At 44.6% G+C, this 26,667-nt stretch overlaps 1 protein-coding gene across 10 annotated transcripts in view; it reads left to right on the top strand.

Annotated features, from left to right (window-relative positions):
- Positions 1-26,667, top strand: part of LOC109898014 (palladin) — a 118,953-nt gene that overhangs the window by 55,445 nt on the left and 36,841 nt on the right. For 5 of the 10 annotated variants that reach the window (XM_031833450.1, XM_020492741.2, XM_031833451.1 and 2 more), the window contains 9 exons: positions 172-347; positions 609-669; positions 2,557-2,674; positions 2,867-2,932; positions 4,902-5,043; positions 5,217-5,240; positions 6,071-6,211; positions 8,482-8,824; positions 19,255-19,290. In XM_031833450.1, coding sequence (XP_031689310.1) covers positions 172-347; positions 609-669; positions 2,557-2,674; positions 2,867-2,932; positions 4,902-5,043; positions 5,217-5,240; positions 6,071-6,211; positions 8,482-8,824; positions 19,255-19,290 — 1,107 coding nt within the window. The remainder of the gene's footprint in view (positions 1-171; positions 348-608; positions 670-2,556; positions 2,675-2,866; positions 2,933-4,901; positions 5,044-5,216; positions 5,241-6,070; positions 6,212-8,481; positions 8,825-19,254; positions 19,291-26,667) is intronic. The other 5 variants (XM_031833456.1, XM_031833453.1, XM_031833458.1 and 2 more) reach the window with 2 other exon arrangements.

Genomic DNA, 26,667 nt, shown 5'->3' with positions numbered 1-26,667 from the left:
TTCTTCACAGTCATGATTATAACCGCTAATCTGAGAATCTGAAATCAATTCAATTGTTCTACGTTGGGCAATGGCTCTTACTTGTGTCAGCACATTGGTAGGGCCTACGGCTGTTTGTAGCAATGGTATTTATGCGAAAAATTCCCTCTTACCCCCATCCGTTATGTCCAGATGGTTCTGTGAGGGGCGGGAGCTACACAACTGTCCTGACGTCCAGATCTGGAGGGATGGTGACCTGTACACGCTGATGATCGCTGAGGCCTTCGAGGAAGACACGGGACGCTACACCTGCGTTGCCTCCAACAGTCTCGGCGCTGACAACACCTCGGCAGAGGTCTACATTGAGGGTGAGTGCATGGCAGTGGAGGCTGCCAAGGGGAGAATGGCCCATAATAATGGCTGGAAAGGAGCAGACGGAATGGCATCATACACATGGTTTCCACTAATTCTGCTCCAGCCATTACCAGGAGCCCGTCCTCCTGTGGTGCATCGGTACAACTTCTCCAATATATCTGGGCTCACTGTCAAACAAATGAATGTCATTTGAATTCATGTAAACTCTCCACTAAAAGGTCTCTGTTTCCCCGTTCCTCTGTACCTCTGTTTAGGTGCTTCATCCTCAGACTCAGAAGGAGACGGAACAAATTCCAGATCAGGAGTCATGCCTCAGTACGTGTGTGTGCCTCCGTGCGTGTGTGTGTGCGAGTGTCTCAGCATGACCCTCTCTCCACCCCTCACCTTGTGACCCTTAACCCCTTCCTAACTCTGTGGTAGGGTCCAGGTTAGCTGGGCCCTCCAGGTGGTAATCAGGCTAGCTGCCTGCTCTAATTGAACTAGACCTATAAACCCCTATAATGACCTTTCTTACCCTGGCTCGTTTAGATAATGAGAGGTCCCCATGGCTTAATATGGTAAAGGCTGCCTGCCCTGGTCCTGAAAGCTTATACATGCCTTCTCCCTCCCTCCCTCCCTCCCTCTCTCTTTCTCTCTTCATATATGTACATTTATTTTTTGTGCTACATTGGTATTGATTACTGCGTTGTTGGGCTTGGAGCTTGTAAGACAGGCATTTCACTGTACTTGTGCACGTGACATTAAGAACTCGAAACTCATTCACTCAGTTTCTTTACCTATGACCTATTTCTGTAATATAATCAATTCAATTCAAAAGTCTTTATTGGCATGGGAAACATATTTGTACATGGCCAAAGTAAGTGAAATAGATAATAGACAAAAGTGAGATAAACAATGAACAGTAAACATTACACTCACAAAAGTTCCAAAGGAATAGAGACATTTCATGTCATATTAAGACTATATACAGTGTTGCAAATAGTGAAAGTACAAAAGGGAAAATAAATAAACATAAATATGGGTTGTATTTACAATGGTGTTTGGTCTTCTCTGGTTGCCCTTTTCTTGTGGCAACAGGTCACAAATCTTGCTGCTGTGATGGCACACTGTGGTATTTCACGCAAACAAAATTGGATTTGTTTTCAAATTCTTTGTGGGTCTGTGTAATCTGAGGGAAATATGTGTCTCTAATATGGTCATACATTGGGCAGGAGGTTAGGAAGTGCAGCTCAGTTTCCACCTCATTTTGAGGGCAGTGTGCACATAGCCTGTCTTCTCTTGAGAGCCAGGTCTGCCTACGGCAGCCTCTCTCAATAGCAAGGCTATGCTCACTGAGTCTGTACATAGTCAAAGCTTTCCTTAAGTTTGGGTCAGTCACAGTGGACAGGTATTCTGCCACTGTGTACTCTCTGTTTAGGGCCAAATAGCATTCTAGTTTGCTCTGTTTTTTTGTTAATTCTTTCTAATGTGTCAAGTAATTATCTTTTTGTTTTCTCATAATTTGGTTGGGTCTAATTGTGTTGCTTTCCTGGGGCTCTGTGGGGTCTGTTTGTGTTTGTGAACAGAGCCCCAGGACGAGCTTGCTTAGGGGACTCTTCTCCAGGTTCATCTCTATGTAGGTGATCACTTCCTTTTAGGTGGTTGTAGACTTGAACGGCTCTTTTCTGGATTTTGATGATTAGCGGGTATCGGCCTGATTCTGCTCTGCATGCATTATTTGGTGTTTTACTATCTATACTGAGGATATTTGTGCAGAATTCCTTGGTTCCTCATCTCATGTTATCTCGCTTTCTTATCTTTCTCTGTCATTGTCTCTCTGTATCTCTCTGAGTATTTCCCAACTCTCCCTCTGCCTTCATTCTCTCTTCTGTTCACACATTAACATCTTGGCTCTCACTCTCAGTGACATCATCTTAGTCCTTGTGGGGAGCATTTTCATAGGCTCCAAAGTCATTTATAAGGTGCAAACTGCCCACTTTGTGTGTCTATCGAATTAGACGTGTGAGAGCAGACCATTATTGCAAAGAGCGAGCAATAAGTAAAGAGTATTTAGTAGTGAAATGTGTTTTAGACATCAACATCTTTATTATCTCAGATAATGTGATACGTTAACTGCACTGTTTTGTTCTCTCTCTCTAAATGGCCACTCGGTCAGCGTGTGGACATCTCTGAGGAACGGACCTAATACGGTGTCTGTTTCAGGTCCCAGAAGAAGACAACTTCAATCTCCCTGTCCATTCATTCACCTTCACCCAAGAGCCCCGAGGCCGTACCTCACCGCTTCACCCTGGTCCAGCCCCTATCTGCACCTCAACACCGGGTAGGACACACACACACACACACACACACACACACACACACACACACACACACACACACACACACACACACACACACACACACACACACACACACACACAGCAGTATACGATCTGTCTTAAAATTGAAAACACAAGAAAACACAACAATTTCTCAAGGTGGATGTTGATGGTCAGATTATCTTGTCCTCCAGATGCGGAGTCCAGTTTCTTCACTACATGGTGATGGTTCTGTCACAGCGCCCCCTATCTTCACCAAGGTACGACTACATCTGGAATTATGGCAAAGTTATGCATCACACACACATATGTGCAGACATCTGTGCTCCATCTCCCTGGAATAACACAGGATAGGTCAGTGGCTTTCACTGGCGGGGGCCTGATAAAACATTACAGTTAGACGAAGGGCCGGAGCGCTCCTGTCTCCTGGTTTAACTGTTCTGGAACCCACACCTCTTCCCCTCCACTCCCCCAGCCCACCTCGGGCCATGTGTCGGGTTGTGTGTGTGATGATGGCATGTAAGTGGCAGAGCATCAAACAGGAGAGTTTCACTCCCATCCATCCCTGAAGACTACATTTTCCAGTTCATTACTGAAAGACATTTGTTTGTCTTCACCCCCTCCGCCAGGAGCTGAAGGGCTTTAATCATCTCAACAAGTGGGTGAAGTCAGGGGTGTGATGTCACCCTGGCTGTCACGCTGTCACGCATGCACGCACGCACACACACACACACACACACACACACACACACACACACACACACACACACACACACACACACACACACACACACACACACACACACACACACACACACTGTAGACAAACACATACACATTCACACACGAACAGTCACACATAGAGTCGTAAACACACACACACATATTCCACCCAGGTCGTTCCAAAATATACAGACACACACTCACACATGACCTCCTCCACACACAAAGAGGGAGTTTCAGTTGCTGATAGATGAGTCCTTTCACTGTGAGACTTGTTGACTGGTTGGAGAGGTAACACAATGCTGCCTTGGCCTCTCAATGGATGGCTTCCTGCCTCTCTGACTGCAACACTAGAAGCCGTCACAGGATTGTCTGGAGAAGAGCCCTGCTCTGTCCTTTAGTGAAACCGAGTGCTGTAAATGGGGACAGTGTCTGCTGGCCTCCCACTCCACAGTGTGGTGTTCTGTTCTGCTCACTGACACTGTGTTGTCATCTTCCTCTGCGTCTTCATTAATTCCCTTCTCTCCCACTTTCTTACCCTTTCTTCCTTCCCACGTCTCTTTCTCCTCCTCTCTCTCTCTCATGTGTCTACCCCGGACCCTTTCTCCTCCTCTCTCTCTCATGTGTCTACCCCGGACCCTTTCTCTTCCTCTCTCTCTCTCATGTGTCTACCCCGGACCCTTTCTCCTCCTCTCTCTCTCATGTGTCTACCCCGGACCCTTTCTCCTCCTCTCTCTCTCATGTGTCTACCCCGGACCATTTCTCCTCCTCTCTCTCTCATGTGTCTACCCCGGACCCTTTCTCCTCCTTCTCTCTCATGTGTCTACCCCGGACCCTTTCTCCTCCTCTCTCTCTCTCATGTGTCTACCCCGGACCCTTTCTCCTCCTCTCTCTCTCTCATGTGTCTACCCCGGACCCTTTCTCCTCCTCTCTCTCTCATGTGTCTACCCCGGACCCTTTCTCCTCCTCTCTCTCTCATGTGTCTACCCCGGACCCTTTCTCCTCCTCTCTCTCTCATGTGTCTACCTCGGACCCTTTCTCCTCCTCTCTCTCTCATGTGTCTACCCCGGACCCTTTCTCCTCCTCTCTCTCTCATGTGTCTACCTCGGACCCTTTCTCCTCCTCTCTCTCTCATGTGTCTACCCCGGACCCTTTCTCCTCCTCTCTCTCTCATGTGTCTACCCCGGACCCTTTCTCCTCCTCTCTCTCTCATGTGTCTACCCCGGACCCTTCCTCCTTTACGTTCTCTTCTTTACCTCACCCCCCCATCTCCATTTAATCTATCTCACCTTAATTCTCTACCTTCCTGCAACTAACTTTCTCTGTCTCTGTCTCTGTCTCTGTCTCTGTGTGTCTCTCTCTCTCTCTCTCTCTCTCTCTCTCTCTCTCTCTCTCTCTCTCTCTCTCTCTCTCTCTCTCTCTCTCTCTCTGTATCTCTCTCTCTCTCTCTCTCTCTCTCTGTATCTCTGTATCTCTCTCTCTCTCGCTCTCTCTCTCCCCATCCAGCTCTTACAGGATGCCCAGGCGTCAGAGGGTCAGGTGGTGGTTTTGGAGTGCAGGGTTCGAGGCAGTCCTCCTCTGCAGGTCCAGTGGTTCAGACAGGGACAGGTCATCCAGGACTCTCCAGACTTCCGCATCCTGCAGAAAAGTGAGACATTCTCAGTAGAGTCAGAATACTTATTGGTGGTGGCTGGACCCAGAGTTAGACCCACATAGCATCGACGAGTAAAAAAAAGGATTGTGACTTATGAGCCTAACTCCCTCCCTCTCTCTGTTCTTTACCTCCTCTCCTCGCTTCCTTTGATATCATGTGAAACACAGAGCCACGGTCTGCAGCAGAGCCAGGTAAGAGGAACCTCACTTCCTCCATATGTCATTTTCAGTCATGTTGTTGTCATCAACAATGTCCCAGCCATATGTCAACTCCTGTCAGCTCCACCATCCATCCAAACCGTCCTCAATCTATCTGTTGTGTCAGTCTGTGCTGTCACTTTTGCACTGGGATGATGTCATCTCCTGTTCACCTGGATTTGATGAAAAAGGGTGTAAGGCCTTAAAACTACAGTCTGGCACAGTAAGAGGGATTCCCTACTAAACCCTGACAGGAGTACACATACTCTCACACACATATTTACACACAGACTTTTTCCAGTCTGAGGTGGTGTGACTAATAAGATACAGCAGGTGTTACCGCCAAGCTCTCACAAAAACCCTGTGAGTCACACTACAGACATCTCTCAACACCTGTCTCTCTGTCTGTCTGTCTGTGTTTTCCTACTTCCTACATATTCAGAGCGGTGTGTGTGTCAGTCAGTTTGTCTCTCTACCCTCCAACCATGGCTGCTCTTTAGTCTCTTCCTTGGCAGTGAGTCACATCTAACTGTCAGTCTCCTGTCTAACATGTACATACCATATGTCTAACTGTCTATCATATGTCTGTCTTACCTCCAACTACAAACATATGGATAGTAAACCTGCCACTCTTTTCTGTGGCTGTGTAAATGTCTATTAAACCTATCTAAAAGAGTCAGCGTCTGTCTCATTCAAATTTTACACACTTCTCTTTCAGCCATACAACTGTCCTTATACTGACCACCAGAAATATATATTTTAGTTGTAACACTGTGTCACTGCTACCACAGTGATTTGATGAGATCTGTAATTGTTTCTTCCAGAGGAGATATGTACGCTGGTGATAGCTGAGGCCTTCCCTGACGATGGAGGTCAGTTCTGCTGCACTGCAACCAACCTTTACGGCTCCGTCAGCAGCACAGCCCAACTCTCTGTTACTGGAGGGGCCTTCAACACTCCCACAGGTGAGTTACCATCATGATTGTATTCACAGTTACAGAAAATGTACCATCAGGACAGTTTGTATAACCTGTAGCAACTTATAGGTGAATTTGCCTTTAGTGTAATTGACTTCAACTTTAAATGTTGTAGTTTGCACAGTGTTTATGCAGAGTTTTGGTACTGTACAGCGCATTCGGGAAAGTATTCAGACCCTTTGACTTTTTCCACATTTTGTTACGCTACAGCCTTATTCTAAAATTGATTACATTGGTTTTTTTTGCTCATCAATCTACACACAATATCGCATAATGACAAAGCAAAAACAGGTTTGTAGACATTTTTTGGTGAAAAAACTAAAACTGAAATATCACGTTTACATAAGTATTCAGAACCCTTTACTCAGTACTTCTTGGGTATGAAGCTACAAGTTTGGCACACCTGTATTTGGGGAGTTTCTACCATTCTTCTCTGCAGATCCTCACAAGCTCTGTCAGTTTGGATGGAGAGAGTTGCTGCGCAGCTATTTTCAGGTCTCTCCAGAGATGTTAGATCGCGTTCAAGTCCAGGCTCTGGTTGGGCCACTCAAGGACATTCAGAGACTTGTTAAGAAGCCACTTCTGCATTGTCTTGGCTGTGTGCTTAGGGTTGTTGTCCTGTTGGAAAGCAAACCTTCACCCCAGTCTGAGGTCCTCAGCGCTCTGGAGATGGTTTTCATCAAGGATCTCTCTGTACTTTGCTCCGCTCATCATTCCCTTGATCCTGACAAGTCTCCAGGTCCCTGCAGCTGAAAAACATCCCCACAACATGATGCTGCCACCACCATGCTTCACCGTAGGGATGGTGCCAGGTTTCCTCCAGACGTGACGCTCGGCATTCAGGCCAAAGTGTTCAATCTTGATTTCATTAGACCAGAGAATCTTGTTTCTCATGGTCTGAGAGACTTTAGGTGCCTTATGGCAAACTCCAAGCGGGCTGTCATGTGCCTTTGACTGAGGAGTGGCTTCTGTCTGGCCACTCTACAATAAATGCTTGATTGGTGGCGTGCTGTAGAGTTGGTTGTCCTTCTGGATGGTTCTCCCATCTCCACAGAGGAACTCTGGAGCTTTGTCAGAGTGACCATCGGGTTCTCGGTCACCTTCCTGTCCAAGGCCCTTCTCCTCCCATTGCTCAGTTTGGCCTGGCGGCCAGCTCTAGGAAGAGTCTTGGTGGTTCCAAACTTCTTCAATTTAAGAATGATGGAGGCCTCTGTGTTCTTGGGGACCTTCAATGCCTCAGAAATGTTTTGGTAACCTTCCGCAGATCTGTGCTTCAACACAATCCTGTCTCGGAGCTCTGACATGCACTGTCAACTGTGGGACCTTACATTGACAGTTGTGTGCCTTTACAAATCATGTCCAATCAATTGAATTTACCACAGGTGGACTCCGGTCAAGTTGTAGAAACATCTCAAGGATGATCAATGGAAACAGGATGCACCTGAGCACAATTTGGAGTCTCGTTGCAAAGGCTCTGAATACTTATGTAAATAAGGTATTTCTGTTTTAAATGTTTTATGCATTTGCAAACATTTCTAAAAACGCTTTGTCATTATGGGGCCTTGTGTGTAGATTGATGAGGAATTTTTTTTATTTAACCCATTTTAGAATAAGGCTGTAACGGAACAAAATGTTGAAAAAGTCAAGGGGTTTGAATACTTTCCGAATGCACTGTACATCTGGTTCAATGACGAGGGCTCGTGTACCTCTGGTTCATGTCAATGGTTACCAATAGGCAGTCAGCCTGGGAGGTCGAGTGGTTTTGGCTCCGACCTGGATCCCTGTGTGGTATTTCCCCTGGTCCTCTTTATTATCCTGGATAATCTTTGATCTATATGAGGATGAGAAGAAAAGAAGAGGGGGAGGAGAGGAGGAAGAAATAGGCTAGTTAGGTCGTGAGCACTATATATCTCTGTGGGAGAAGGGAGGAGTGTTTATTCTCTCTGTGTACTCTCAGTTCACCACGCAATCAGAGGAAATCCTCAGGCCAAATAAACAGGGATTACATCAAGAGCTCCTCAAGACAAACAGGCTGACTAGACACAGCTGCTACTTTAGATCGCATTCTAACTTAATTTAGAGCTGCCATGTTAGTGGGGTATGTGAGGATGGGGGTCAGCTGGGCTCTGCTGGAGGTAATATTAGTGTACTATGTTAGGAAAAGGGGAGGGGAGGATATGCTAGTGCACTGTGAAGAGGAGGGGGTAGGGCTCTGCTTGGGGTAAACTTCTACTCTCTCCTGGTCTCTCTCCCTCTAGCGGTGTACGAATCGGACAGGGACGGTGTGGCATCCGGCGATAACTCTGCCTTCGAGGATGCCCAGGCCTTCCCCCCACCCCCGCCCACAGAGATCAGCCTATTGGAGGTACCGCCCAAGACCCCACCCAGTGCCAGCGCAGAGGGTTTCCATGTCAACGAGCTGGAGATCTGGCCCAGTGTGTCAGTCCTGCCGCACTCCCACATGTACCCCAACATGGAGGGCCAGCCTCAGTCCTCCTCCGGCCTACCTCCACCAGAGCCCCGGCCAGACTTCCTAGACCCAGCCAAGATGTCTCCACTCCCGGTGAAGGAAGCCCCTCCGCTGCCCAACAAGCCCAAACTGTGAGTACACCCATCCTGCCATCACCCTTGTCATAGATGATGGCTGATTGAGCCGCATCATGATTCCCATAGTAAGGGATTGGATTGTTGATCAGGGAGCTGGGTGTTTTCAGCTTTTGAAAGGGGAATCCCAGCATTGTGAACAAAAGCATTCCGGTCTCTTTATGGTGTCAGTGCCATGTCAGTGCTGTGTTTGTGTGCCAGAGATTGCCTGGCTGGCAGCTGCTTTGCGGCTCAAAACGGATCTGTTTGTATGGCTTCTGTTCTGTTGGATGGCTCCTATTGTCTTTGTGTGACTCCTGTGTGCACGCCCAGGACCCCTGCTCTGTCTGTATGGCCTCCCTGTAGCCTCCCTGTGTGTATTATAGTGTAGGCAGCGGGTATGATGTCTGTGATGTTACAGGGCTGTAGAGCTTTGATGGTCTTTGTATGGCTTTTGTATGTTGTTATTTGGGGTGGCAGGTAGCCTAGCGGTTAGAGCGTTGGGCCAGTAACCGAAAGGTTGCTGGATCGTATCCCAGAGCTGACGAGGTAAAAAATCTGTCATTCTGCCCCTGAACAAAGCAGTTAATCCACTGTTCGCTGGTAGGCGGTCATTGTAAATAAGAATTTGTTCTTAACTGACTTGCCTAGTTAAATAAAGGTTAAAAAAATTGGGACTGTCCCTGTTGCAGGGCTGTAGCAATGGTCATCAACATTTTTTTTAAATGCAACAGTGAAGATGATCCAAACTTTTAGGATTTATATAATCCATTAGATATTGACTGAATTAAATGTTCAGTGGCTTAATTGATCAATATAGAGTAGAAACTATTCATATGCACACCGATGTGAGATCACTGTTACGCACGTAACAATCACCATTGATAAATACCAACCGTTGTTCAAAACAGAGATGGAAATAGAGGTGCTAGTGTCAGAGATTGAGTACAGCCAAAAGGTTTTATTTGGCTCGCGATAACTCGTGATAACTCGATAACTCTCTTTGTAGCTACAAAGAGAGGACCATGAGGACATGAAGTTGCTTTAGCAATGGCAAATATACTTCACCTGAGTAGACAACACTCACCATTAAGCCGTCCATCCTCAGCGCTAAGCTAACATTGTTGCCACCACATTCAGCAGCGTCTTTTGCGCATCACATAACCTTTTACCTGCACGTAAACAATGGAAACTTTTTCTGTTCAATATAGTTTCAATCGTTTTGGGATGGTGATTTTATGGCGATGTGGGTGCAGTCTATTGGTCCGTCGTATTTGGGAACCCAATGATGGCATCATGGCAAAGAAACACCTCTTGACATCAACCTGTTGTAGAATGGTGTATAGACATTATGTTGCTGTTCATTTTTCTGATGATTTCATCCCAAACATTGGCTCATCGAGGGCTGTGAGATTCCGATTGACCATCTCCAGCTGAAAAGTGCCCGTTGCCAAGAACCCAAGGGTGGATATCACTTGGATGTGCACAGGAAGGGCACGTGTTTGCCTTTTTAAAGTAGGTCTTAAATCCTCGCAAAAATCCTATGAGACAGTTTTTTGGGAAACGATATCTGATGAGCCAATCGGTACAATCTGCAGAAAATGTCCCACCTGTCTCTAAAAACGTGCTCTCTACGAAATACAACATTTGCCAAATTTTCCAAAAGAGCAAGATCAGACATCTCTCATTCAATTTCTCAGTATATCTCAGTCTTTTATAGTGTTTCACCAATGGTTTCACTTTCACACGTACCTCTCATTTAACAAATGACTGTCCTTTATATGGATTATTATTGTAACAAATGCACTGATGTGGTCTAATTAAATAGCATGTCAAGATATGTTGCATGAAATCACAATGGAAATACAATGAAATTGAAAAATTATTTAATTATAACTCACAATTTCACACATTTTCAATACATATTTCCCCCATTCTACCCTTGACAAGCAGTTCCCTTATTCCACCACCTTGCACCACCTTGCACTGTGCATACGCATGGTCATGTCTGTGCGCATTCTCTCAAGCAAACATTCATATTGATCAATCTCACATCGGCTGATGTTAAAAGGACTTTAGAAATAGATTTGATTGAATTTGACTTGAAATGATTCCACGCATGGTTTACGCACAAATGTGTGCCTAAGCATGATTGATAAATGAGGCCCCAGGGATTTTGGTGGGTATTCAATTTATTGTCAAATGTAAAAAAAGAAAATCATACAATGCACTCATAAACTCAGCAAAAAAAGAAACGGACCTTTTTCAGGACCCTGTTTTTCAAAGATAATTCGTAGAAATCCAAATAACTTCACAGATCTTCATTGTAAACGGTTTAAACACTGTTTCCCATGCTTGTTCAGTGAACCATAAACAATTAATGAACATGCACCGGTAGGCAATTAAGGTCACAGTTATGAAAACGTAGGACACTAAAGAGGCCTTTCTAATTGGTGAAAAACACCAAAAGAAAGATGCCCAGGGTCCCTGCTCATCTGTGTGAACATGCCTTAGGCACGCTGCAAGGAGGCATGAGGACTGCAGATGTGTCCAGGGCAATAAATTGCAATGTCCGTACTGTGAGAAGCCTAAGACAGCGCTACAGGGAGACAGGACGGACAGCTGATCGTCTTCGCAGTGGCAGACCATGTGCAACAACATCTGCACAGGATCGGTACATCCGAACATCCCACTTGCGGAACAGGTACAGAATGGCAACAGCAACTGCCTGAGTTACACCAGGAACGCACAATCCCTCCATCAGTGCTCAGACTGTCCACAATAGGCTGAGAGAGGCTGGACTGAGGGCTTGTAGGCCTGTTGTAAGGCAGGTCCTCACCAGACATCACTGGCAACCATGTCGCCTATGGGCACAAACCCACCGCTTGATCAGACAGGCAAAAAGTGCTCTTCACTGACGAGTCATGGTTTTGTCTCACCAGGGGTGATGGTTGGATTTGCGTTTATCGTTGAAGGAATGAGCGTTACAACTAGAGGTTGACCGAATATGATTTTTCAACGCCGATACCGATACCGATTATTGGAGGACAAAAAAGGCCGATACCGATTAATCGGCAGATTTAAAATATATATATATATATATATATGGAATAATGACAATTACAACAATACTGAATGAACACTTATTTTAACTTAATATAATACATCAATAAAATCAATTTAGCCTCAAATAAATAATGAAACATGTTCAATTTGGTTTAAATAATGCAAAAACAAAGTGTTGGAGAAGAAAGTAAAAGCGCAGTATGTGCCATGTAAGAAAGCTAACGTTTAAGTTCCTTGCTCAGAACATGAGAACATATGAAAGCTGGTGGTTCCTTTTAACATGAGTCTTCGATATTCCCAGGTAATAAGTTTTAGGTTGTAGTTATTATAGGAATTATAGGACTATTTCTCTCTATACGATTTGTATTTCATATACCTCGCTCCTGCCTGGGCTCGAACCAGGAACACAATGACAACCTCGAAGCAGCGTTACCCATGCAGAGCAAGGGGAACAACTACTCCAAGTCTCAGAGCGAGTGACGTTTGAAACGCTATTAGCGCGCACCCAGCTAACTAGCTAGCCATTTCACATCACATCATTACACCAGCCTAATCTCGGGAGTTGATAGGCTTGAAGTCATAAACAGCAGAGCTGCTGGCAAAACGCACAAAAGTGCTGTTTGAATGACTGCTTATGAGCCTGCTGGTGCCTACCATCGCTCAGTCAGACTGCTCTATCAAATCATAGACTTAATTATAACATAATAACACACAGAAATGCGAGCCTTAGGTCATTAATATGGTAAAATCCAGAAACTATCATCTCGAAAACAAGATGTTTATTCTTTCAGTGAAATACGGAACCGTTCATTGCGAACTAATTCTGGCAAATTAGTTCGCAATGAGCCAGGTGGCCCAAACTGTTGCATATACCCTGACTCTGCGTGCAATGAATGCAAGAGAAGTGACACAATTTCACCTGGTTAATATTGCCTGCTAACCTGGATTTCTTTTGGCTAAATATGCAGGTTTAAAAATATATACTTCTGTGTAATGATTTTAAGAAAGGCATTGGTGTTTATGGTTAGGTACACGTTGGAGCAATGACAGTCCTTTTTCGTGAATGCGCACTGCATCGATTATATGCAACGCAGAACACACTAGATAAACTAGTAATATCATCAACCATGTGTAGTTATAACTAGTGATTATGACTGATTAAGTTTAATGCTAGCTAGCAACTTACCTTGGCTTCTTACTGCATTCGCGTAACAGGCAGGCTCCTCATGAGGCAGGTGGTTAGAGCGGTGGACTAGTTAACCGTAATGTTGCAAGATTGAATCCCTGAGCTGACAAGGTAAAAATCTGTCGTTCTGCCCCTGAACAAGGCAGTTAACCCACCGTTCCTAGGCCGTCATTGAAAATAAGAATGTGTTCTTAACTGACTTGCCTAGTTAAATAAAGATTAAATAAAAATGACAAATTTTCGATTGTTATGAAAACTTGAAATCGGGCCTAATTAATCGGCCATTCCGATTAATCGGTCGACCTCTAGTTACAACGAGGCCTGTACTCTGGAGTGGGATCGATTTGGAGGTGGAGGGTCCGTCATGGTCTGTCACAGCATCATCGGACTGAGCTTGTTGTCATTGCAGGCAATCTCAACGCTGTGCGTTACAGGGAAGACATCCTCCTCCCTCATGTGGTCCTCTTCCTGCAGGCTCATCCTGACATAACCCTCCAGCATGACAATGCCACCAGCCATACTGCTCATTCTGTGTGTGATTTCCTGCAAGACAGGAATGTCAGTGTTCTGCCACGGCCAGCAAGAGCCCGGATCTCAATCCCATTGAGCATGTCTGGGACCTGTTGGACCGGAGGGTGAGGGCTAGGGCCATTCTCCCCAGAAATGTCCGGGAACTTGCAGGTGCCTTGGTGGAAGAGTGGGGTAACATCTCACAGCAAGAACTGGCAAATTCTGGTGCAGTCCATGAGGAGGAGATGCACTGCAGTACTTAATGCAGCTGGCCACACCAGATACTGACTGTTACTTTTGATTTTGACCCCCCCTTTGTTCAGGGACACATTATTCCATTTCTGTTAGTCACATGTCTGTGGAACTTGTTCAGTTTATGTCTCAGTTGTTGAATCTTGTTATGTTCATACAAATATTTACACGTTAAATTTGCTGAAAATAAACGCAGTTGACAGTGAGAGGACGTTTCTTTTTTTGCTGAGTTTATATACATTTTCTCACTGTATCAGGTATTTTTTTTAAATATTTTTTGTTAAAGAAAGAAAATGATATGTGCCTCATTTGCATAAATATACCAGGCTGGAAACACCAAACACAGGCTCTGTCCACACTTCCAGCATTTACCTGCACTGCATACCTCAACAAGCATGTCAATAGTGTAGCAATATTGAGGTTACTCATATTGATGTTACACAGGAAACGGAAGCCAATTGTTTCTTACCTTATTCGTGTGCTGGTTGACAACATTCCTAGTAAAGTTTGCTTAATTATATACCTTTGTCTGTCGTGACTACACCACAAAGCATATTGAAACATGGTGCCAGCGGTACTTAAAAGAACCTGGATCTCATCAATGTAAATGAAGAATATATCCCAGGCAGCAGTTTGGAAAAGTGACGCATTTACAAGCTAGTCATTGTGCCGAACGCCAACGTTAGCTGGCTATCGTGAGTGACTCTATGCTAAAAGCTAGCTGGCTATTGGATACAAGCAGATTCGTGAGTAGCTAACATTCCATTCTACAAAGAAATCGGCATGGAAAATGCACTGAAACCTCTGGGAAACATAGACTTTGATGATTGTAATTTAGCACGGATCTGGAAAAGATGTAAAGAGGAATTCAATTTGTACATGGCTCTTACAATGGGAGAAAAACCTGATGACTACAAAGTGAAGCTAGTGTCTTATCTCATTTGCGAAAAAGGCAGAGAGATTTGTGAGACCCTCTGACTCAGAGAGCGGTGAGGATGTTCTCTGCATCACACTAGGGACAAAGTCAGAGAGCATCAATGTGGTGCAGGAAAAAACCGCAGACCCCAATGCAGCTCTCTTTATAACCATGCTGGTCAACAAAAAAAGTCAGTCAGATTTCAGCTAGATTGTGGTGCTAGTTGTAATGTTATCCCTGCAAACCTCACAAAAGACAGTCACCTAAAGCCCTGCAGTCAGGTATTGGTGATGTATAACAAGAACACTCTGACGCCACTGGGGAAGTGCATACTTAAAGTGATCAATTCACGCAACAAGAACGTGCTATCCAGGCAATGGAGTTGATTACTGTGCAGCACCACAACATTCTGGCCATCGAGAAAACAACAGGATCCTGGACTAAAGATCAAATTAAACAGGACTACTCTGATGTATTCCAGGGAGATGGATGCTTCCCCGACAAACTGAAGCTGGAAGTGGATGAGCGAGTGGAGCCCGTCCAGCTGCCAGAGAAGAGTGCCAGTAGCACTATATAAACCACTCAAATAGGAGCTCAGTGGTCTAGAGGAAAGAAGGATGATAAAAGCAGTTGAAAAAAGCACAGATTGGATTAGCAACCTGATCGTAGTGAAGAAACCGTCTGGGTAACTAAGAGTGTGTCTTGATCCAAAACCTCTCAACAAGGCGCTCAAGAGGAGCCATTACCCACGTCCAACTATTGAAGACGTGCTGCGAGATCTGAACAGAGCACGCGTGTTCTCTGTTTGTGATGTAAAAAACGGATTTTGGCATGTGGAACTGGAGGAGGATTCCAGCTATCTCACCGTGTTCTCTACTCCCATGTGACGCTACAGGTGGCTGTGCATGCCAATGGGAATCAGTCCAGCCCCAGAGACCATTCAGAGGAAGTTGAAGCAGGCAATGTAAGGTCTTCCAGGAGTCAAAATCATTGCAGATGACATCCTGATTGTGGGCGAAGGAGGCAACAGAGAAGCGGCGACTCTAGACCATTTCAAAAACCTGAGAATGCTCCTGGACAGATGCAGGAAGCTCAATATCAAGCTGAATTTGGAGAAGCTGCAGCTCAGGCTGACGGAAGTACCTTACATTGGCCACCTGCTAACATCAGAGGGGTTGAAAGTGGACCCAGGAAAAGTGACAGCCATCAGACAGATGCCTAGGCCTACAGGTGTGCAGGGGATGCAGCGCTTCCTGGGCATGGTCAAATACTTAGCCAAGTTCTGCAGCCACACCACGGAGCTCTGCGAGCCACTGCGATAGCTAACACACAAGGACTCACTGTGGGAGTGAGCAGGCTTTCAATAAAATCAGGGATACCATTGCACAGACCCTTGTGCTGAAATACTACAACCCAACAGAGCAGCGTGTACTACAATGTGATGCTTCAAAGAGTGGGTTAGGAGCAGCCTTGATGCAGAGAGGACAACCAATAGCATACGCCAGAAGAGCCCAGACAGAGACTGAAAAAGGGTATGCACAGATAGAGAAGGAGCTGCTTGCAGTGGTGTTTGGCATTGAGAGGTTCCACCAACTCACGTATGGATGAACTGTAGAAGTGCAGTCAGATCAAAAGCCTCTAGAGAGCATCATGACAATGCTTCTCCTCAGCGCACCAAAAAGATTACAATGCATGCTCTTGAGACTCCCAAACTACGAGGTTGGTCTCCGATACGTTCCTGGAAAGCATGTGGTGCTGGCCAACACCCTGAGCAGGGCGTACCTCACAGAACAAGACAACAGAGGCCCTGTGGAGGTCGAAGTGGAATCAGTCAATATGATACACTACCACCCTGTGTCAAGCGAGAGACTAAAGGCCATCCAGAGAGCCACTGAGCTGGACCGGGAGCTTCAGACACTGAAACATGTGATACTACAGGGGTGGCCTGAAGTGAAAGAACATGTTCCCTTGGAAATAGCCATGTATTTTCACAACAGAGATGAGCTGAGTGTGCAAAATGGTGCTATCTTTAGAGGTGAGCGAGTCGTTGTACCTACTGCCCTCAGGTAGGAGATAATGCAGAGAATCCATTCCTCACACATAGGAATCGAGGAATGTCTGAGAAGAGTTTGCGAGTGTTTCCACTGGCTGGGCATGAATGCACAGCTGACAACATACATGTCTGTAAGGTTCTGCTTTTATTTTCTTAGGCAACCTTGTGTTATTTTTCTTTGTGTTCTGGAACGTAGCCCAGTCTTTCATTTTTGTTCATTGATTTCACCTGTGTTGGTTTCTCACCTGGTCTCATCAGCTCCCTATTTAGTTTGTATGGTTATGAGGTATTTTTTGTTTTTGACTGCCTACCTGTGTTTGACCATTGCCTGCCTGTGACCACGATTCATGCCTTCTGCGAAGGCTTAATAAACATCTGCCGTGGCCTGCTCGTGAATCTACGTCTTTTTCTCACAGAGTATTCGTTACAATGACACAATGTAGCACCTGCACTGCATGGGGTGTGAAGCAGCAGAAAGAGACGCTGAGGCCACACGAAGCATCAAAGTGTCCCTTGGAAAAAATAAGGACTGACCTGTTCCAGTTCAACAACAGAGACTGGTCACAGTTGATTATCTCTTCAACTTCTGGGACCATTTGGAGAACACACAGTCGAAAACGGTCATTCGAAAAACCCTGTCACAAGGATGACACACTTTGCACACTGTGGGATACCTGACATCCTTTACTCAGACAATGGTCCCTAGTTCTCTTCAGACGAGTTCCAAAGTTTCAGCAAGGCTTGGGACTTTACACACAAAACATTGTCTCTAGGATACCCGCAAAGTAATGGAAAAGTGGAATCGGCAGTGAAAACAGCCAAAAGACTGATGGCCCTGCTGGATCACAGAAAAACCCTTCACAAGGAACAGACAGCAGCCCTGCCATGGCGCTCATGGGAAGACGTACAAAGACACTATTTATAATGAACGAAAATCTTCTGGGACCGGTGATGGCAAACTGTCAGCCGGAGAAGTTCAATGAAAGGCAGCAGAGACAGGCAAAGTACTACGACACCTCTGTTAAGGACCTCACGGAGCTGCAACGAGATGACAGGGTGAGAGTTCAGCCACTCACAGGACAGAAACAGTGGTGGCAGAGGGCCACAGTAGTCAGACCTGTGGAGCAAAGGTCCTACGGGGTGAAGACAGAACAGGAACAAGTCTTCAGGAGGAACATGCGACACCCAAGGAAGAGCAGAGAAATAGAGGAGGACTTCCCCACTGTTGAAGAGCCTGGCACAGAGCCAGTACACAGAGCACCAGCTGACACCCAGCAGGATGCTGAACACAACCTAGAGGTGAACGCTACACCTCAGCAAGAAGATCCAAAACATCTCAGGTAAGGACCTCCTGGTGTAATCAACACTCCCCACACAAGGTCTGGTAGGGCCATCCGAAGACCTATACACCTGAAAGACTTTGTGTGAAGGTAAAAATAATAATAATAATGTAATGGACAGTCAGAGACATTAAACAAACATTCAGTTCACATTCCAGTTTACTACAGGCATGGACTACAAGCCAAAGTTAGGTAGAGTCTGCTATTGTTGTAAAAGAAAAAATAGAGAACATGTAGCAATATTAATGTTACACAGGAAACGGAAGCCAATTGTTACTTACATTATTCATGTACTGGATGTGCTGTTTGATTACACCTATCTACACATACTTTACATTGTTTGTGAGATCAGACATAAAATCACTATAATCAGAGTGTTCATTTTCGGGAGTTGCTTTCATTTCAGCACATCTAATTTGTAAACACTTCTGTTTACAAAAACTGTATTAAATTCTAACTTTTTTCAATTCCACCAAAAATCAACACACATCAAAATGAAGTTCTCTTTCTTGTGAGGTAACTGTCGAGACGGTGCGTTAAATCCCAGACAAAGGTAACACAACGTATTCCATTGAGCCCATTTCAGCCATTACCGGGGTGTGTCTGACAGGTCATTAAACATTTCCGCGGTCGTAACATTAACGGGTGAAAACAACAGGCAAGAGTATAAAGGAAGTTTTAGGAGTCAAATGAAAGCAGTTAATCCAGAGAGATTGAAGTGGATTTTGCAACCCTCAAACACAGGAAGTAGATGGCTGAAAAAGACCGCTCCACAGGTGGGCGGGGCATGCGCGTTGCTACTTGCTGTTGCTCAGTCAGGTCTGTCTATAGATGGAATTGTATGAAGCTTCTGATCTTGGTTAATTTGATTTAGTGGTTCAGGCATGATATATGTCTTGTGCATTAGTGAGGAGGGACGTTATAGTCGCGATGGGGTCTGAGACTGACGTATTTGTGATGTGGCCTAAGACTGGGCGCATGTGATGCATGAATGTTATGTAGGGCTCATTGCTCTGTGCTTTGTACATCGCATGTGCATTGTTGCGTTGAGTTTCTGAATCCCCCTTTTGGATGCATGTCTCTGTAACACTTACTAAATGTTGACGTTGTCCTCTATGCTTCCAGAGCGGCGGGTATAGAGGAGGAGACAGACACTGACAGGTAAATTACAGAAAGGTTGGTCTGGGTCTGGTCTGGGTGAGGCTCTCTGGGCGTGATGTGAACGGAGCCCTGTTGCTTGAGTAAAGCTGGGATCAGAACGACGTGTTGACACATTTACATTGTTTCGCTATATTTTGCACTGTGTCCCGGATTGAGTTTCTGCAAATAGCAGGATCTCCGTAAAGCTACTTCCTTGAGTGAGTAATGACATGGACAGGGTGCCTAAAACAGTTATCTCCCGCCACTGTGAAGCGTGCGGCGGGACAGTGTACTGCGTTGTGCCGTACCCGAGGTTAGATCCTTCTCTGTCCCCTGGTGACCTGTAGAAGTGTTGGCTGACAAACTAAAGCACCGGCCACTCTTGATCTTTAACCTCTGACCTCACGGCAAGGGTCACCGCCTCTCATTTGTTCTCCTGCACACGTTCCTGTTACCTTTTAACGTTTTTTTGGTCTTTAAATGGCATGCTGTTGCACAATGTTGAAGCGGTGGTTCTACAGTGTCTGTCTGTTGCCTTTGAAAAGGGATCCTGCTGTGTGACTTTTACTGCCTCTGGTGTAAAAGTCGGTTTTTATATTTGCTGGATTTGATTTGAGGACTCCAATGTAACTTTAATTGAGTTTGCCATTGAGTAGTTTAGTGAAATTGCCGTGAATCCAATGGGGACTGAATGGAAACTATGACCCTACTGTCTTGGCTCTACATCTCCCCATGTGAAACAAAACTCTATCATGCAATGGATCTCATTTCACTGCAGCCAATAAGGTGTCTGGGTGTCTGTTTTGACTGATGTCATAACAGGTGTCTGTTTTGACTGATGTTTTCAATAGACCGGACCAACGACGATTACAGTCTTGTTCTGCTTCAACGGCTGTATTGTATTCAGAGGGAAGAAATGTGTTTTAGTGATGGCCTAAGAGGATGTACAGTACTGTTGCATCCATGCATCTCAACCATTACATAGGCCTACACCTGTTATTAATGCGTCACATTGCCTTGACCTCTTAGCTATGGATCTGTGGGACGGTACCTTGATTAGTAGTGTTACTGAAAGCGATCCTGTCGACGCTATCTCAGAACTGCATTAACAGAGCTGGGCTGTGGAGAGGAAGTGGCTGAATGACTTGGCAGGCTAAGGTGACCGCAGGAGACCTGATCTGGGAAAACATGCCTGCTGTCTGTCTGCACTGTGACTGTTCTTTACTGGAGGAAGAGGGAGTTGGGTCATTCAGTCAGTCAGTCAGTCAGTGCGTGGTTCTGATGGCTGATGTGACTGATGTGACTGGTGTTGCCAGACCTGGTGGAAGAATCAGAGGAAGCTCTTAGGGGAGAGGCCACAGGTTGGCTGTTAGGATCGGAACATTGGCCTAGTGTTGAAAGAGGGAGAGAGAGGGGGGATAGAGAGAGAGAGACTAAATCATACAAAAACAACACTAGACACTATGGAACACAAAGCTTTTACTATCTCGTCCTGGAATATACAAGGTCTGAGGTCATCTGCCTTTGGCATAAATAGCTGGAACCCAAACTTTTTTAAGAAATTGGAAATACAGACATTGTCATCCTACAAGAAACATGGTATAAAGGAGACAACCACCCTTTTTGCCCTCTCGGTTAAAGAGAGCTGGTAGTCCCATCCACCAAACTACCAGGTGAAACAGGGAGGAGACTTAGGGGCTATGCTAATTTGATATAGAGCAGACCTAACCCACTCGATTAAATTAGTCAAGATAGGAACATTTTACATCTGGATAGAAATTAATAAGGAAATGATCACAACAGAAAATAATCCTCCTGTGTGCTACCTATATCCCTCCACTAGAATCCCCATACTTTACCAATGACATCTTCTCCATCCTAGAGGGGAGATCAACAATTTCCAGGCCCAGGGACATGTACTAGTCTGTGGCGACCTAAATGACAGAACTGGACAAGACACCCTCAGCACACAGGGGGACAAACACCTACCTGGAGGTGACAGCATTTCCTCCCTCATATGCCCTCCTAGACACAACTGCGACAACATAACCAACAAAAATGGTCACAACTCCTGCAGCTCTGTCGGTAGGCTTTGAGGGGACTACTGCGGTAGGTACACCTATAGCTCTTCTCTTGGCAGTCGTACTGTAGACTACTTTATCACTGACCTCAACCCAGAGTTCACAGTCAGTCCACTGACACCCCTATCAAATCCCAGCAAAATCACACTCTACTTGAACAGGCTACTATGCTCAATCATGAGGCATCAAAGCCAAAGGATTTGAATAATATTAAGAAATGCTATAGATGGAAGTAAAGTAGTGTGGAAATCTACCAAAAACAATTAGGCAAAATAAAATTCAATCACTTCTAGACAATTTCCTGGACAAAATGTTTTACTGTAATAGTGAAGGTGTAAACTTAGCAGTAGAAAACCTAAACAGTATATTTGACCTCTCCCTATTAAATCTATAAATGTCAAGCAGACAACCTAAGAAAATTAACAACAATGACAAATGGTTTGATGAAGAATGCAAAAACCTAAGAAAGAAATTGAGAAACCTATCCAACCAAAAACATAGAGACCCAGAAAACCTGAGCCTACGCCTCCACTATGGTGAATCACTAAAATAATACAGAAATACACTACGGAAACATCAGGAACAGCACGTCAGAAATCTTATCAAATACAAATCTTAGAATCAACTATTAAAAACTACCAGAACCCACTGGATTATCCAATTACCTTGAATGAGCTACAGGACAAAATAAAAACCCTCCAACCCAAAAAGGCCTGTGGTGTTGATGGTATCCTCAGTGAAATTATCAAATATATAGACAACAAATTCCAATTGGCTATACTAAAACTCTTTATCAGCATTCTTAGCTCTGGCATCTTCCCCAATATTTGAAACCAAGGACTGATCACCCCAATCTTCAAAAGTGGAGACAAATTTCAGTAACAGTAACCTTGGGAAAATCCTCTGCATTATCATTAACAGCAGACTCGTACATTTCCTCAGTGAAAACAATGTACTGAGCAAATGTCAAATTGGCTTTTTACCAAATTATCGTACGACAGACCACGTCTTCACACTGCACACCCTAATTGACAAACAAACAAAACAAAGGCAAAGTCTTCTCATGCTTTGTTGATTTCAAAAAAGCCTTCGACTCAATTAGGCATGAGGGCCTAATTGGATGGAAAGTGGTGTTGGGGGAAAAACATACAACATTATAAAATCTGTGTACACAAACAACAAGTGTGCAGTTAAAATAGGCAAAAAACACACACATTTCTTCCTACAGGGCCTTGGGGTGAGACAGGGAGGCAGCTTAAGTCCCACCCTCTTCAACATATATATCAACCAATTGGCGAGGGCACTAGAAAAGTCTGCAGCTCCTGGCCTCACCCTACTAGAATATGAAGTCAAATGTCTACTGTTTGCTGATGATCTGGGGCTTCTGTCATCAACCAAGGAGGGCCTACAGCAACACCTATATCTTATGCACAGATTCTGCCACACCTGGGCCCTGACAGTAAATCTCAGTAAGACCAAAATAATGGTGTTCCAAAAAAGGTCCAGTCGCCAGGACCACAAATACAAATTCCATCTAGACACCATTGCCCTCGAGCACACAAAAAACTATACATACCTTGGCCTAAACATCATCGCCACAGGTAACTTCCACAAAGCTGTGAACGATCTGAGAGACAAGACAGGAAGGGCAGTCTAAGCCATCAAAAGGAACATAAAATTCGAAATACCAATTAGGATCTGGCTAAAAATACTTGAATCAGTTATAGAACCCATTGCTCTTTATGGTTGTGAGGTCTGGGTTCCGCACACCAACCAAGAATTCGCAAAATGGAACAAACACAAAATTGAGACTGCATGCAGAATTCTGCAAAGATATCATCTGTGTACAGTGTAGAACACCAAATAATGCATGCAGAGCAGAATTAGGCTGATACCCACTAATTATCAAAATCCAGAAAAGAGCCGTTCAATTCTACAAGGAAGCGATTCACAAACCTTCCATAACAAAGCTATCACCTACAGAGAGATGAACCTGGAGAAGAGTCCCCTAAGCAAGCTGGTCCTGGGGCTCTGTTCACAAACACAAACACACCCCACAGAGCTCCAGGACAGCAACACAAGTAGACCCAACCAAATCATGAGAAAACAAAAAGATAATTACTTGACTCATTGAAAATAATTAACAAAAAAACAGATTATACTTGAATGATATTTGGCCCTAAACAGAGAGTATACAGTGGCAGAATACCTGACCACTGTGACTGACCCAAACTTAAGGAAAGCTTTGACTATGTACAGACTCAGTAAGCATAGCCTTGCTATTGAGAAAGGCTGCCGTAGGCAGACCTGGCTCTCAAGAGAAGACAGGCTATGTGCACACTGCCCTCAAAATGAGGTGGAAACTGAGCTGCACTTCCTAACCTCCTGCCCAATGTATGACCATATTAGATTTTGTTACCTGATTTTGATAAACTCCCATATCTACTGGGTGAAATACCACAGTGTGCCATCACAGCAGCAAGATTTGTGACCTGTTGCCACAAGAAAAGGTCAACCAGTGTAGAACAAACAACATTGTAAATACAACCCTTATTTATGCTTATTTATTTCCCCTTTTGTACTTTAACCATTGGTACATTGTTACAACACTGTATATAGTCATAATATGACATTTGAAATGTCTTTATTCTTTTGGAACTTCTATGAGTGTAATGGTTACTGTTAATTTTTGTTTATTTCACTTTTGTATATTATCTACTTCACTTCCTTTGGCAATGTTAACAAATGTTTCCCATGCTAATAAAGCCAAAAGGGAGAGAGAGAGAGTCTGTTTTTGGTCTCAAGGGCTTGTGGCGGTGTATAAGGGTATGTATTAAGCTGTAAATGTTGGGTATGTAGCTATGCCATGAGGCAGGTCATAAATCACTTAGCTGGGAGCTATGATATCAGTTTGAGGTACCTGGGCTGCAATTTTGTAGAGAGTCTGTATGCTCAGTCCTGGTTTAGGGTTCAGACTCACCAGGGGTCTAAAGGGACACATGTGACCACATATAAAGACACACTGGACTGATCTGGAAGTTGTCGATCTGCTCTGTGTGTGTGTGTGTGTGTGTCGCATGTTTACTGTCCATTGTGAGTGGTATTGGTGTCTAGTATGAACTTTCTAGTATTAATACATGCTACGGCGTGACATTTCACATGAACTGTTTGCATCTGCTGTGGATTATGCCATATCCTTGCTAGTAAGAGCTAAAAACACTGTGTGGGAGAGGCATTCAGATAGTCAGTTAGTGGAGCTGTTCTCTCAGATTTTCCCTGACATTCCGCGTGGCACATCTTCAATGTCTTAACTCCCGTGCTGTCGATTACTGTCAACATGGACTATTTTCACATGCCAACAAAGTCCACAAAAGATAATGACACCGTATGTGTTTGAACAGAAACACCAAGGACATTCTTTTCAAGCGGCCGCCTCTGAAGGGGAAGTCCAAACCCATGGCGGGTGAGGTTTTGGAGGAGAGGATCATAGCGAAGAGTCCAGTGAGGTGGGACTGTGGTACTGACTGTGATCACGGTCGCACAACATTAGACTATGTGTTGGGATATAATCTGTGGGTGGGCGTCGTCAAACACACAAGCAGCAATTATCCTGCAAACATTTGATATCTTAATCACTGTTTCATAAGACAGGGAATCAAAACATGACACTTGAAATAGTTATCTTGCACGTATCCATTTTAGAAACGACCTTCTTTTCATCTACCGCTGAGCCCTCGCTGGCAAACCCTCTGTGAGAATCTCCACCTGGCTCCATCTTCCTGATTGCTCCAGATTATGTGAGGATTACAGATCGTGAAAAGCAGAGGAGTCAAGCACAGATCAGCAGTTTACACAACCTCAATTTTGCCTTGTCATAACCCGCTCACAATCTAAACTTAAAAACATTACATAACAAAACCATTAACCTTCACAACGCAGTCCTTGATTGGGGACTACTTGAAATGTGGTTGAGTTCTGGTTCAAGTTGAGTTCCTTCTGGTGAGTCTAAAAACAGGCTGTTGATCATGAGATCATGATGTGGCAAAGTGGGTCTGTCGTCACAGTGACGAGGAAGTGATGCTGTGGTGCCTCTCAGAACCCCCGCAGGGTTAGGGTGAGAGGGTCATCGTGTTCAGACAGCTGTGTTAATCCTCACTGTTCCAGACTGATCTGTCACAGCCTCCACCCTGAGAGACCTACCACAAGCACACTGAGTCACAATGAGAGAGAAGGAGAGAGAGAGAGAGAGAGTATTTGGTTTTGTAAACAGCTGAAATCACAGAACAATACAAAGTCATGTTCTGTCCTTTTGTGTCCAGGGAGCAGGAAGTGAAAGGTGTCGGCTCTGCTGGAGCCACATGGCAGACAGGGTACAACAATTATCTTTTAGGGGTCAGAGGTCAAAGGTGACTATTATGTGTTAAAATGCTGCTAGTAAATGGCTGCGTATGGGGTCACAACCTCACCATGTGGTAACCCTCCCCCTCATGGCTTCAGGGAACTCTATTCCTGACTAAAATGTGTGTCACGCACACACACTGGGCTAACAATCCCAAACATGCAGGAGCTTAGAACAACAGCCTGCTTGGCTGTAGGTGACACCATGTGTGTATGTGTGCTAAGCCTGCAGAGTGGTAGAGATGAGGAAGCTACTAATCCCCTTTCATTTGCTATATATTGCTTATGGATTGACCCAGTGCCATTCAAACCCATGCCAGCTGCATAATTGTCATACCACAGAGATTAAATGATTGTGTCCCACTCCTCAACCTTTTTAACCCTCTCTGAGGTCATCATCGTCAGGGTAACAGTGGATAACTGGAACAAACTGAAGGCCACACTCCACCCGTTTGGTTACAAACCGTTCTTCCCCGGCACTATTTCTCACTCACGCACATACACAAATACACACATACACAAATACACACATACACAAATACACACATACACAAATACACACATACACAAATACACACATACACAAATACACACATACACAAATACACACATACACAAATACACACATACACACATACACACATACACAAATACACACATACACAAATACACACATACACAAATACACACATACACAAATACACACATACACAAATACACACATACACAAATACACACATACACAAATACACATAAACTGTTTACAGAGGTGCCTGGATACTGTTTGTTTTTTTGTACTCAAGAGTTAATCTCAGATTGGATTTTGATGCTTTGGAATGTTCATTACTTCTCCAACTGTGCTTATACAGTAGACTTAAACAACGTGTTTAATATACGTATGTGGTATTGTTGAAGCTAT

This window comes from Oncorhynchus kisutch, linkage group LG10 (assembly GCF_002021735.2).
Source record: "Oncorhynchus kisutch isolate 150728-3 linkage group LG10, Okis_V2, whole genome shotgun sequence".
In the NCBI taxonomy this organism is placed as follows: Eukaryota; Metazoa; Chordata; class Actinopteri; order Salmoniformes; family Salmonidae; genus Oncorhynchus; species Oncorhynchus kisutch.
This window is presented reverse-complemented; position numbering and strand designations above follow the sequence as displayed.